The sequence below is a fragment of the Trichoderma atroviride genome, chromosome 5 (genome assembly GCF_020647795.1).
Source record: "Trichoderma atroviride chromosome 5, complete sequence".
NCBI classification, from domain to species: Eukaryota; Fungi; Ascomycota; class Sordariomycetes; order Hypocreales; family Hypocreaceae; genus Trichoderma; species Trichoderma atroviride.
Genome location: NC_089404.1, coordinates 19,203 through 33,182, shown reverse-complemented (window position 1 = coordinate 33,182; position 13,980 = coordinate 19,203). Strand labels below are relative to the sequence as shown.

Here is a 13,980-nt window from a genome sequence, read left to right as displayed (position 1 = left end):
CTTGAAGGGGGAAAGGGGCGGGATCCGTCGCGGAAATTTTGCGCCATTTGCGCTTGCGCTCCAGTGACGAAACAACCCGGCTCTCCAAACGTTGCCAAGTGCATACATGTACCTAGCATCGGGTGGTGCAAATCGGCATTCACCACGGAAAAGTTACGCGTCCGTGGCGCGGAAGAGGCCTTCGACATGCAGACTCCGTACACAGCGGAGCTTTGAGTAAACACAGGTTTCCCTGGTCCTGTAATAAACACGACAGGCGTCGCTCTTCAGCTCCGCTGCAGCATTTGGCAATCTACTTAAATAATTGCTGAGAGACACATTTATGTAGAGACGGTGGCTACTCAGGTATATTGTAATACCAATTGCACACTCGACCTTGAGCACTCCCATGGTGTCACTTGCATACCTGATTCCCAAATGTCGCCCTCCAGTTCCTTCTGCGCTGCGGCGCAAAGACATGGCTTGCCTCTGTTCGCTGTCATGCGCTTAAGGATAGTCGTCGGTTTGCTTACTCAACTGGTTATAGTCGTGGAGAGTGTACGCAATCCTTTCCTCGGCTCATTTACTTCGTATGTTGAAAATCGTTACTTGAATCCGAAGCAGGGAGCGATGCTGTAGTTCCCTCAGATAGAAAGAGTGGTGACGAGGTTGGGCGCTAGCTAGGTAGTAACCTAGGGGGTCCCTCACGAGAGCTTGGACACTTCGAGATAAGCTGTATGCTTGACTTGGACGATTCCACAACGGCTGGCAGAGAACCTCGAAGACTCGAATATGGAAGACGAGTTACAGCCGTATCGCAAGGATCGAGCAACGACCGGTCTTCTAGGCATCTGAATTACTAGCAGTATTCTTGTTTCAAGGCCTGGCGCGCTAGAACCGCCTCTTATGAAAGCTTCCAAGTTCCTTGGTAGATAGTGAACTAGGTTAGGTACATACGTCGGCCGTCTAGACACCTCATTTAACCAGAGACCGGGCCTTTTTTTCAGAGCACTAAGACACAAGCATGCACAAACTACGCCAAGGGGAAATTCACCACAACAACAGAAGGAAGACTGCCAAAATCGCGTTTTCGTAGCAATCTGCGCAAAATTTTCAATAAAGCTTAAAAACTCATCCTCTTTGCAACACGAGTAAACACTTTGGGTGGATGGAGTCGATGTTTTACGTTATGGCTACACGCGTTACACTTACATAGCGCTCTCCGGCATGCTGTAATATAGACGGCTCGAGGGACTAAATCAGCCAACAATAAACCCCGCCGATTCAATCACCTTATATAGGTAAGATACCGCGGCCTCGAAAGGTGGCCGTAAAGTACGTGTAACGTAAAATATAACCTTAAATGAAGGAACTAGATCTGGACTAGCTAAAGGAAAATAAATGATTTGGAATACAAGATTGCAAGCGTTAGAGTAGGAAAAGCTGTGGTCTTGGAACCATAACGGTTTAGAGATGCCCTCCCGGCTTGGGTTGCCGGGAGCAATGCGCAATACATCGAGTAGAGTATATTGTAGCGGGAGGGTTTGTTCACGGCACTTTCTCTTGCCGATTGATGGAGTGCTGCACAACTCTTACTGGTCTACAACATAAGACTCAAGCTGAGCATGCGCATGCCTACTGTACTATGGACTAGCTTTAGGGAAGCTTCAGACTGCGTCTCAGAATCGCTTCTTGTCTGATAATCATGTAGTTTCAGAAGTCTAGCATCAGAGACTAGCATGGCCGAGCAGGATACCGGCGACGAATCCGATAGGGGTACTTGAGGATGCGCAAGATGGATTACCGTATCCCTTCAACTGTCATAGATGCACCACCTTTGAAGTCACTGAATCCATACTTTATCAATCCTTCGAATTTATTTCAAGACACTTACAGATGTAGAGTTTTACTTTAGTAGAAATGTTAAGCAGCCCCTACTGCTGTTTTTGCTGACTAATGAACAGAGCGGCATTTCAATCAATGCTAGGGTCGTCTGGCTTATCCTGTTTCAAATGGTCCAAGGCCAGTACGGAGTACTGGAGTAGGATTCCCACTGACACCGCCTTCCATCATTCCGTGCAAGCCGCAATAATCTCATTGATTGATCCATTTACGAATTGACAGCGGTATGGAACATCAAGATGCAAAAGCAGAAGATTGAACGAGGACCACGAGGCAGATATGCACGCCTGATTTGCCGTGGTTGCAGAGCGCGAAAAATAAAATGCATCCTGCCATCGCGTGCGGATTTAGGGCCACTGTGCAGCCCCCAACCCGAGTCTACAAGCTGCGAACGATGTCGAAATCTAGATTTAGAATGCTTTGTCGAGCAAACTCACCTGGGGCGTCCAGCGGCGAGAAGTGTTATTCAGCCGATGTTGAGTAGTAGACCTGCGAGGTCTGCCAGCTCACGCATACACGATGAAGAGAGATCCAAGCTCTCGAACGCGATCCGGCAATTTCTGTTCTCCGGTGCGATGAATATCAATTTGATAGAGAGCATATGCGAACACACAGGAACTCTGTCTAGCGAAGACGACCTTTACTATTCCATGACCTGCATCAAAGCCTTTGTTGCCTTGGTCTTAGCCAAAGACGCTTCCTTTGGTGCTGGCATCCTCCTGAGAACAGCCTGTGACACCCCATTGACAGATATTGTGAGTCGCGAGCTTGCCGCCTCGCTTGACAATCTGTGAGTCCAGTTAACTCATCCATTGACTTCGCAAAATGACTGACTCTGGAGGCAGGCTAGTCTGGCAAAGATTCTTTATACCGGGAACTCCAAGTCTGGTCATTCTAAGGGAACGCTTACTGTCAAGTGACCCCAACATGAACAATATCGCCACAAGGTTACTTTTTGGAGTGCTTTGTCTTACTGCGTGTACAGCATCGGATATGTATTCTCGAAACGGGCTCTTGAGAGAGAAGCTGCAACAGGCCGTTTCATCGTATGGCCAAGACTTCATTTTTTGCCCACCAACACACATTGATTCAATTGTCGTATGTCGCTTTCTGGCGGCATTCAATCCAACAGCATTAGCCACTTCGCAGAGAGCTGCTCACCACTCCGTAAAAGGAGAACTGTACATCAACCTTGCATATCTTGTAGCACAACGACTCGGAATCCTGCCCGAAACAGGGAGCCACCAGTTCGCAGGCACGAACTCGATCGTTGGCCTAGAAATGAAGCAAGAATTCATCATGTCTGTGCAAGGGCTTCAACTCATCGCTGAGGAGTTTCTCTTGGGGGACCCTCTGTCTAAGTCGCTCAACGCTTTCCGGCATGTCCTGCAAAGAATGCAACCTCATATTTATTCATATCAGATGTTATTGCAGACTGCATCTTGCACGCCGATGATAGTTTTCCACATAAAGTGGACCACGGCAACTTACATGCTAGTCGAAGCTATGGCGGAAATGAAGCAAAATTGGATGAGTCCTAATCGCCTCTTCATTGCGGTTGACGCAGGCGAAAAAAAATGTCTCGCAGAGATAGATTCGGCCTACCAACTGTTGTCCGAGGCATCTGCATTCGCAGACCACAATGAGCAGAATGAAATTATCGCCATATGCTCACTTCTCGAGCTTCGATTTCACACAGTGATATCTAAACTATTCGGCTTTGGACTAGGCTACATGTCTCTGTTCCAGGCAAGGATCCTAACTGGCCATTCGCAATCGGATGCAGATATCTGCAGGCGCGAAGTCACCCAGATGGGAAACGTTGTTGTCAGCAGCTTGTTGTCAACACCAAATCACCAGCGGGACTCACATTTCTTCAAATTCTTGGACCATTTTGGCAATCGATACCCCGACAAGCTGCAAGGCCTTTTGGCCAAATTTGTGGAATGCACAACAATGAAATGGCAAGACAAAAGTTACGTTGCGCCAGTCCAGCCAATAATTCTGGATATTGTCAGTCACTGCAAGAATATCATCGAAAACAATTTGCTTCGGCTGCGGGTTTCCGGGAGATTGCATTGCAATTTTAATAAACAACTCGACCTTTTCGCGCAATGCGCTCACCATATATCCGCCATGGGTTCGCTACCAGGCTGCTCCCCTGACAGGGCAGACGAGGCATACAACAGAGGCTGTGTTTATTCTGCAAGCAGCAAGATAATTCATGGTTTTTGTGACTTGATGAAGAGGTTGAATTTGCAAGTCACCTTAGTTGATGGCTGGGACGAAGCGCTAGGCACAGTCAACACAACCGCTTTCCCCTATCTTCCCACGACTGTTTCTGTCTTTCCAGAGATACCTTCAGCTGCGGCTGATACCATCTCTATGCAGTTCAAGGCTCTGGAAGCATGGAATTTATAGCCCTATCTGGCTCTATAGAGATACTCTTCCTTTTTATATAATTACATAATTTGTTTGAATAGGCGATGCAATCCAACATCGCGACATGGCCCGACGAAGACACGTCAGCAGTCACGCATTGAGATTCTCAGGATTTAACACTACAAGATACACTAAGCACTGGATGATCCTTATATTTAAAAAAACACATAGAAAGCAAGTTAAAGCTTAAAAAGGTGGAGAGAGAAACAGTTGTCCGACTTGAATTAGTAATGAGCGGGGTTATTAGTGGTATGTCTAGACGATTAACGGTGGTTGTTGCCTAAGCTAACGCAAACACCTACCGAATAGTATGTAGAATCGTTAATTTCGTAAAGCACGTCCATTTCACTATTTCGTGCTGTATATTGCTTACCTTCGAATTCGCCATTTAGAATTACACACACTTGCTCAGGATCATAAAAACGAAGAGAGTTCCTGTCTCAAGCAAAGTAGCGAAAAGAAATACACCCAATAGTGTGACCGCCGGTCTTTTATACAAAATGACCCTCAGAACAGTCCGTACTCCCAGCCTCGACCTAGCATTTTATGAACACGGTTCTCCCCAAGGCTGGCCGGTTGTTCTATCACATGGTTTTCCATACGATATTCACGCATATGATGATGTTGTTCCTAGGCTTGTTGCAGCGGGAGCAAGGATCTTCGTCCCTTATCTCCGTGGATTTGGCAAGACTCGTTTCCATTCTGCGTCCACGATCAGATCTGGCCAACAGTCTGCGTTAGCATCAGACTTGGTTGCCTTGTTGGACGCAAACGGAATCGAAACAGCAATTGTGGCTGGGTTTGACTGGGGAGGTTTGGCATCTTGCGCTACGGCACTTCTCTGGCCATCCCGAATCACCGGCCTCGTGTCATATGCTGGATACGATATCGTCAATCCCGGAGAACAGCGGGAACCCAACCATCCTGACTTGGAGCGCACCATGTGGTATCAGCACCTCTTTCAACATGAACGCGGCAAGCAATGCTTGTCGACATTCCGACGTGACCTGTGCTATAGACTGTGGCAGGAGTGGTCCCCCTCATGGCCTTCAATCGACCAGGCGTTTGGCCAAACCGAATCATCATTTGACAATCCTGATTTTGTCGATGTGGTCATTCATTCTTATCGGTATGCGCTCGGCAACGTGAAAGGCGACCCATCACTGCAGCATTTCGAAGACAAGCTCGCCGTAAGACCCAAGATCACCGTTCCTACAATCACGTTAGACGGCACTCAGGATCCATTGAAACCTGGAGGCACCGGACACCACAATGAGATGTTTTCAGGCCTTCATGAGAGGAGAGAATTTGATGTGGGCCATGCTTTCCCTTTCGAGAATCCTGTGGCATTTGCAGAAGCGATCATAGATGTCCATAGTTGGGCCTCTGGAGTATGAGATAGCTTTGGCTATAATTCGATATGAGATACCTTTGTCTATGGGAAGACCTTAATCTTTGTAATCTTGGGTTCGTGAGCGAATCTTCTTTATTCACACAACACCTACAAGCTCTTTAGTGCTCGAGCCTGATAGAACCCTTCGTTTAAGCGGTAGATTTATCGTGAGCTTATTCTAGACTTAGTAACTGCTTAGGCTGAGAATTACTATATTGCAACTTTCATAGTGACTAATAGATTTATTTGCTAGTAGTTTGCAAAACAGGTTATAAGTTTTTCGACTAAATAAACGCGGCCTAATTGTCGCAAAGAGCTTCCGCATTACTAAAACAAACTTGTACAGCTTACATATAGGACCAACAGGTAAAACCTTGTATTACAGAATTATCATAACGTCCTAGTAATAATGTAAAGTACATCTTCATAGCCGAAGTTGATGGCGGATAAAGCTATCAAAGCTATAAAACTACATGTAACTTGGTAGAAAAGTAGATTAAGAGATGCTTGCAGGCATGGAATAAATTTCAAAAGCAGATGTTTAAACAGGTAAAAACATACTAGAATTCATATCAACAACATACCTTACAAATCAAAATAACAAATCCATTTAACAAATCTGATTTTCTCGATATGTCATCATGTTGGGAAGAAGAAGGAAAAATGTCAAAGCACAACAATTTGGAGAATATTTGTGAGTGAATACCGTTGATAGTTTATTCAATACACAGAAAATTGGGCAAACGACAAGCATATCCCTTGATTGCTACATTAGCAAGAGCGTAGGTAGAAATAGAGCTTGGCACGTAAGACTCGGCAACAAATGACAAGGGAAAAAGATGTGTTCAGATGAGACTGATAGGAGTATTGTAACCCCTACAGTAATATTGTACAAGCGGGAAAGTCAGAGAGCGGACAGGAGCGGCACCGGAGCGGATGTGAGCAGACAGGAGCGGACAGGAGCGGATTGAAGACACCTGGAGCAGAAAAGAGGGGGCAGAAGCGGACACTTCGCAGCTTCTCAGTACTAGTAATAATTTCTCATTATAAATCAAGATGTTATATATTCGATATGATTTGTCAGTAAGCCGCTCACTGAGTCTTGGTCAAGATCCATGTCTTTACCTCATGATTCACAAGACTATTGGGCTGCGCAAATAGACTATATAAGCAGCGAGCGATTTACATATTCAATACAGCAAATACTTGTTCAATGCAATATTTGACTCTGCAACGCTCATTTTGAACAGCTCTCTCACTCATAAACAAGGAAGCTTCACCGGCCACAATGTCAAATGTAGAATGGGGATTTGACACGACTGGTGTCTCAGTCGTACGGGCATTTTCTGACAGAGTCAATGGGAAAACCAGTGCGTCGATTCCGTGGCTATCAGTGGATGATGTATTGCTAATACTAATGACACTCTTTGACAGTTTTAATCACTGGCCCTAGCCCTGGGGGTATCGGAGCAAAGATTGCAACCGATCTTAGTGAGGGCGCATCCCCAGCTCATATCATTTTGGCCGGCCGTGACTTAGTCAAAATACAACCACTTACCGCAGAATTACACAAGCTCAATGCTTCCATCAGAGTTGATCTTGTTCAGTTAGATCTTGCATCTCTTGAATCTGTCCGCAAGGCTGCTAAAGAGATTGCAGACATGACCAACCAGATTCACTACGTTTTTAACAATGCTGGTATCATGGCGACCAAAGATTTTACGAAGACGGTGGACAATATTGAAGCACAGTTTGCTATTAACCATGTCGGCCACTTTCTACTCACGGGTTTGCTCCTGCCGCTCATAACAAAGGCCTCAACCGCAGCTGCCGTATCAGGCGACCACAGCCTTCCGGTTCGCATTATTAACCTCACAAGCAACGGGTATATCTTCCAGGGGGGTTCGGTTTGATGATTATAATTTTCAGGATGGAAAGGAATACGGCCCTTGGCTAGGCTATGGCCAAGCAAAATCGGCAAACATAATATTCGCTAAGGTTCTATCGAAAAAGCTCGAAAGCTTCAACGCGACCTCATTTTCCGCCACCCCTGGTCTGGTTCTTGAAACAAATCTGCAGAGTACCGTCGACAATGATGTTTGGGCTTCTGTAGGGGAAGCGTATGATAAAGCATGGGAGGGTAGAGATAAGCCACCGTTTGAAGAGCCTAAGCCTCTTGCCTGTGGCGCGTCGACACCTCTTAGGGCTGCACTGGACCCAACGCTCTCCACTACTCCTGGTGAATATCTCATGGACTGCAAGATCATGGATGAATCGGCTAAGCTGGATCATATCAAGGGTAGTGAGGTTGGGGAGAAGCTATGGGGGCTGAGCGAGAAGCTTGTTGGCCAAACGTTTTCTGTGAACTAGATTCAAACTAGCAGTACTCATATGCCCAACATATGGCGCTATTTGCCCCAAGCATTTTGGACTTTCAAGCACTCTATCGCTGCTTCAGGAAATAGTCCCTTTTGTCACAGGACAAATGTGCGCCGCGAATTATGTCAGTTTTCATAGCCCAGGTACAGTTCAATCCGAATTGGCCTGGCGTATGTGAAATTAACAAGCGCATTTCTGAGGAGGCAACATTTATGCCAATGGAATGTCTTGGACCTTATCTAAATTGTTTTGGTATAGCATAATTACTATCTTTGAACCTAGATCAACAAAAAAACAAGCAACACGGATAGCCAACTTTCAAGGTATGAATGAATCAGGCTCAGTTTAATCTTTGAGAATTTGTAGTATCCTCCAATTCATTAACTTTAGCAGCAAAAGCAAACCGGCTCATAACCCCGAATTATCTAATAAACCAATGAACAAATGGAGTATAACGAAGGACTTGTCTAAACTTCCCTGCCTGACTATTTCCAACATTCTCTCGAGCAGGCGGTACCACATTACGCAGATACAAAGCGATGGAGGTATAAAGTCCGGTAATAAGCAATTCGGGGACAACTTGTAGACAGAGCTGAATTGTCTCGTTTCCATTCCCGAGAGGAGAGAACTTTGGGTCTTTGTCAAAAATTGAAAGTAGAGAGTACGCAGCGCGAACAGCCAGCAGTAATACAGACACCAGCATCATTGCTAAAGTAATGCTTAGGCTGATTTGATGAGTGTTCAATTGCGGAGTTTTCTTGTGTTGACCCCAGAGTACCACGGCTGCACTCCCTATACAGACAAACGTCGCAACATACAGGCAGATTCCTACTTTGAGTGCACTTGTAGCATCCAAGCTACCTCCGGAGAGGTTTGCAGGTTTGAAAGACTGTATCCCCCCCCACGAGCGTGACGATAGTCGATACTACTGTACATAGCTCGAATGTAAATAAAGCACGCTCCATTTGATTTGGGTCAGCTTTCACATGGATGAAGGCATTGTGTTGAATTAGAAGACGCGTTGAAGCGAGCAGCAATGGGCCTAGTCCGATTGTGTTACAGATAGCCGCGCCCATCACAAGGCTCTTATTGCCGCCGCCGCTCTTTGTATTTTCCAAGGCTAGCTGAAAAGCATTTCCGACAATTCGCAGGGTTACGAATAGACTGAGGGCTAACCATGGAAATCGGGTAGCGAAATATTTACGAGCAAGAGCGTAGACTGTCTGCGGAAGGATAATTGCGTATATGATAATGGATGTAATAGCGACGGCCCCTCGATAGTTGACCATGTTGGGCTTCGTGGTTCGGATGTCTCGCTGTGGTGTGCTTGACGACACTGAGATGCAGTTGGAAACAATGCTTGCTTTGCATAAAAGGGCATAGCAGATCTACTACAATTCTTATATGGCAAAAGGAAAGGTACAAGAGTCCTTTGTGACACATGCTCAGGGGGCTGCGATGGCCATTAGTCCGAAAAGGGAAATTGATTCGAGCAACTTCAATGACCTGTCTGAAAGACTCCATATATCAATCGAAAACCTAATGAGGAAACTGTTTCGAGACTATCTGAGCTGACAGAGAGGCTTCATTTTGAAACCAACTGCTAGAATAGATTTGATCCATAATTTGAGACTGTTGAAGGCCTAAATTTAGCAACATGCTAAGGTAGATAGGTACTAACAAGGCGAATCCCGGTGCGTTCGATCTTATCCTGACATCGGGAGCGGCATTTCGAGATGCTTGGCATTATAACAAAACGGTGATCGGCTTGAAGTCGGTCTCTAGCTTGCGTGTTGCATGCTCCGGGATGACACTCAATTGGGACGCGCCTCGCATCTATCGGCAGATTGATCTTGATCGAGGTATAAAGTCACCATCTCAATAATGTTTCAGAACACTCGCTGTTATCATTCAATTATATCTCTCACACCAAACAACCTCTTCTCTGTTTTATTTCTCCAAATCAACATGCATTGGAAGCACTCTCTCTCCTGTCTGTTCGTCTTCCCGACGCTGAATTATGCTTCGCCATATCCATCCAAAGATCAGATCACGGCCATTTTTTCCAACCTAACGGGCACTAACTCTTCATACGCTTCATTCTTCTCTCATGTCTCACCAGCTGTGAACTGGACCATTGAGGGTACCCATCCTGCTGCGGGTCAATATACCAATCGTACTATTCTCGAAGCCACCTTCGCTCGAATCGATGCTACAAGCTCTGAAGAGAGACCAATAATACTCACTTTGATCAATATCATCGGTGGGGGAGATGAAGAATGGAGTGTGCAGGAGCTAGAAGTTTTAGGCTACTGCAAGAATGGTCGGTTCTATCCTATCCTTATTGTGGCTGAATATCTACAGCTGCATATACGTGGCCTGTAGGTTTGCTGAACTTTCTCAGGCCTGAAATTTGATAACCGCTATGCTTGGGCGACCCGATGGGATTCAAATGCAACGATTGTAGAGGCGCGAGCATATTTAGACTCGATGTTAGTTTCGCAAGCGTTGCAACAGAATGAGCTTGGAACTCTGTTTACGTATAACGACCCCAGAAGTGTTCTTGTTCCATATGTTGAGCTTTCTGAAGCAATTGCCCTCGAGGCTACAGGGTTGTCTCAAGAATGACATTGCTCTCTTTTGCTAGCCTCATGGTCGTAGCTCAGTATCAGCACGGTACACCTTTCAATAATTGACTCACACTCTTACTCCTTTGCTTTCTATTTCATCCTCATTGACTACAAGACATTATATCTATCTACCGAACGCACTGATGGGTGTTATCGACGCCTCTCATTGAGATCGTCGCACAATCTTTTTGCCCTTGTTTTTTCCCTGACATTTCATGCAGGCGGATCCGTTTTCTCGTGGCATCGTTGATCAAGCTGTTGTCGATGAACTGAGATGACATCATTACAGCTTCACCCTGACTAAACGATGCTTGTATTGGGGAGATTGCGACCTCCGGCACGGAAAGGTGGGTTTGGTTGCACAGATTCTTAAAAAGTAAATTGCACTTATAGTAAAACGAGTCCAGACATCTGTATAATTACATATTTATTATCCTGCTGGTAGCAATGGTATATGTGTCATTTCTAATCTTTGCTTCATGTATTAAGAGGCAGCTACCGACCGGATTCGATGGAGTAATTGTAGCCCCTTTCCCATGGCTAGACAGCGCCCCCAAGTAGGAGCATCGCATAAGACCCGGACAACCTCCTGGATAAGCCGCGCTGCACCATCCGAGCCGAGGATACAGCCCACACCCGCCAGGTAGGGGCGAATCGAAGCGCCTCGTTCCAGCCAGGTCTGCTCGTCGTGCTGGCTATTCTTCTGGTCCAGGCGAAATATTGGCGCTATGGTTACTTGGTTTTGATCGAGAACTCGCTCAACGTTCTGTTGTGCAGACGCACCGGATATCTCTCCGTAGATCCAAAGGGCCTGGCAAGAAGCCATCATCGCACGGCCCTCAAAATACGCATACATGTTGGAATGACGAATGCAGCCGTACAGCTTGCCCGCGTGTAAGGCGACCTGGCGAGCCTCTCCACCGCGTTGTCGTATCCAAGTCCGGAGACGGTTTTGGCATTCGAGAATATCATCGCTCGATACACGGTATCCGGAGTAGCAAAAGAGCTCACCTATGGATATACCGAGAAGGATGCCGATCGAGTGATGGTGTATCAGGATTGCAGACTTGAGCGAAGACAGCCTGGGCAGCTCCTCAATCCCCGAACATAGTATCCGCAGGTATTCCATGGCTCTGCTAGTGCCTGGGAACGTTTCTGGCGTTATATCCTGGACATTATCAGGTTGCAGGCCGTCTCCAGCAAAACTGGGTGGTGACCAGAATCCGTCTTCCAGACAGTGGCGGTACCTTAGCGCAGTTCGGAAGACACCCAAAACAAGGAGCAGGGTGGAGAAATCACCGAGATTCTGCGAGTACGTCTTGTTTCTGTACAAATTGTTTAACTCCTGTCTGATGCTCAGGGGCTGATCTGCTCCTATACCATAACTGCTTAGCCATACCACAGTATAGATATCATACCTTGGGTTCTATGACTTACCGTCCTTGCCTTGCTTCTGGAGGACTTCAAGCCACGTAGCTGCGGTAGAAGCCCGCCACAGCTCCTCTGTGCCGGGCATTGGCAGCCGAAGCAAATCTGTCGGGATGATTGGTGGCAGGTCAAAAAATAAAGCATTCTGGCTATCAAGAAGCTGATATCGAGACTCGTTAGTGAGTTTTGACAAGCGACGAATTAAAGGGGGGAAAAAAAGGAGAGAAATCGCTGGAGCCGTATACTCTCACAATGGAAAGGAAGTGGACGCATAAAGTGGCTCATACTGACCCAGACCGAATATGCCAGCCGGCACATACTCTCTTTACGACTCCACAGCCTCCATGCCTCCGTGCATGGTTGCCTGGGGTCAACGCCATGAACGCGTGGTCCTACTTCGTTGAAACAATTGACTTTTCGGCATACTGATGCGATGAGGCTACGGATAGACTGGGCAGACTCAGTGAGCCTGAGGTCACTTGAAAATTGCAAACCAATCTGGTTCAGTAAACCAGCCTGAGCTAACCATGGCTCATGCGTTACCCGGTAGTCCTCTTCAATCTTGTTCACATCGTGAGCTTCCTAATTCTACAGGTTTGATGAGGATGTTGTATACGCACTGCGACATGAAAGGCACGGCGAAGAAATTCTTGGAAAATATCCACGCAATCAGCGGCAGCAGAGATCTTGGAGTAGCGACACCCAATTGTCACCAAAGCAAGGATTACCAGCCAATGCTCGTGACCAGGGTCAAAGGTCGGTTTGTGGATGAAGGGGAAAAGTGGATCGAATTCTTCGAAGAAGAGCTGCATAAACGCGTTGCAGGCAGTAATGGAAGGGAAAGCGCCAGTCGAAAACTGCTTGTACCCAGCTTTGGTCGTGCTGTTCAAGGATTCAAACTTTGCTACGATTTGATTGTACTTTTGTCTAGGAAGAGGGCTGACGTGGGCGAGGTCCTCGGGGCACCATATGTCGTCACTATCCCTCGAGGAGAGTACTGGATCAAAGGTGCCCATTATGATAGGGTTAGCCTGTCCCTTGGCGACCCTCGCACTTTGAATTTTCCATGCCTTTTGTATATAATCGTCAAACCTCATTGCTTGGCCCAAATTTGGCTCGGGGCTGGCTCTCGCGGCAAGGAAGCTCGGCACGGGTGCGCGAGACTCCGGTAGGTGTTGGTTCGAGTCCGACGCAGAAACCGAAGCGCCTGCTTGCGAAGGAAAGAAATTCTCTGGAAACATTACCTGTGGAAAGCCGGCGTTTGGGCACTGATGGAGCGAGCCAAGGTCCAGAAAGCTGTCCCAGAAAGATGGATCCTGTGCAGCCATGTCGAGGGGGTATGGATCAGAGGACTGGAGCCCAGAGGCCAGAGACGCAAATTCGAGGCCTAGATGCAGGACATTGACCTGTTGCAATGCTCCTGAGCAGTCCAGCTCAGCCCTGTCCCCGGACGGGATTGAAAGGAACTGCTCGCCGGCCACAACCGGGGGGGATGCCCGGAGAGGAAAGGCCATCAGAGTGTCCTGACATATCCAGGGAATTGCTCGGGTCCTCTTCACCGTACTCCTTTGGTCGTGATTCCTGCAGCTCGGCACCTGAGTGGCCAGTCTGAGGAGAGGAATCGATGAGCGTCCTCAGATGTCGTGGGACATCGTCAGCTGACTGCGAGCAACCGTTAGACGGGCTCTTGCAAAGGTACACATCTCGTGTGCAGCACTTGCCTGGGAAGACTGAGGGTGCAAATACGAGCACAGCTGATTCTTGGAGAGGCATCGGCTACATGGCTGGTGGCCATCACAGCGCAGCTTGGATTGCGAGCATTCGCGG

At 47.0% G+C, this 13,980-nt stretch overlaps 4 protein-coding genes across 4 annotated transcripts; 3 read left to right on the top strand and 1 right to left on the bottom strand.

The window, feature by feature from the left end:
- The first annotated feature begins 2,005 nt into the window (after positions 1-2,005).
- On the top strand, positions 2,006-4,635 carry TrAtP1_009167 (uncharacterized protein). Its single transcript, XM_014093485.2, has 2 exons — positions 2,006-2,671; positions 2,727-4,635. Exons 1-2 carry the CDS (start codon positions 2,121-2,123, stop codon positions 4,300-4,302), a joined length of 2,127 nt encoding a protein of 708 aa, XP_013948960.1. The 5' UTR covers positions 2,006-2,120; the 3' UTR covers positions 4,303-4,635.
- A 188-nt stretch (positions 4,636-4,823) lies between these two features.
- TrAtP1_009166 (uncharacterized protein) lies at positions 4,824-5,720 on the top strand (the record flags this gene model as incomplete). The annotated part of the gene is made up of 1 exon (XM_014093484.2): positions 4,824-5,720. The coding sequence occupies one exon, from the start codon at positions 4,824-4,826 to the stop codon at positions 5,718-5,720; it is 897 nt and encodes a 298-aa protein (XP_013948959.1).
- Positions 5,721-7,004: 1,284 nt separating this feature from the next.
- TrAtP1_009165 (uncharacterized protein) lies at positions 7,005-8,086 on the top strand (the record flags this gene model as incomplete). Its single annotated transcript, XM_066114188.1, has 3 exons — positions 7,005-7,086; positions 7,151-7,572; positions 7,646-8,086. The coding sequence occupies 3 exons, from the start codon at positions 7,005-7,007 to the stop codon at positions 8,084-8,086; spliced, it is 945 nt and encodes a 314-aa protein (XP_065970282.1).
- A 3,023-nt stretch (positions 8,087-11,109) lies between these two features.
- On the bottom strand, positions 11,110-13,667 carry TrAtP1_009164 (uncharacterized protein; the record flags this gene model as incomplete). Its single annotated transcript, XM_066114187.1, has 4 exons — positions 11,110-12,093; positions 12,163-12,313; positions 12,445-12,714; positions 12,774-13,667. 4 exons carry the CDS (start codon positions 13,665-13,667, stop codon positions 11,210-11,212), a joined length of 2,199 nt encoding a protein of 732 aa, XP_065970281.1. The 3' UTR covers positions 11,110-11,209.
- Positions 13,668-13,980: the final 313 nt, after the last annotated feature.

What these genes read in the sequence shown, in the direction of transcription:
- TrAtP1_009167 (XM_014093485.2), top strand. Translation starts at nt 2,121, where the DNA reads ATGCAAAAGCAGAAGATTGAACGAGGACCACGAGGCAGATATGCACGC. An exon ending in GCCGCCTCGCTTGACAATCT is followed by an intron (nt 2,672 to 2,726) that starts GTGAGTCCAGTT and finishes CTCTGGAGGCAG; the next exon opens with GCTAGTCTGGCAAAGATTCT.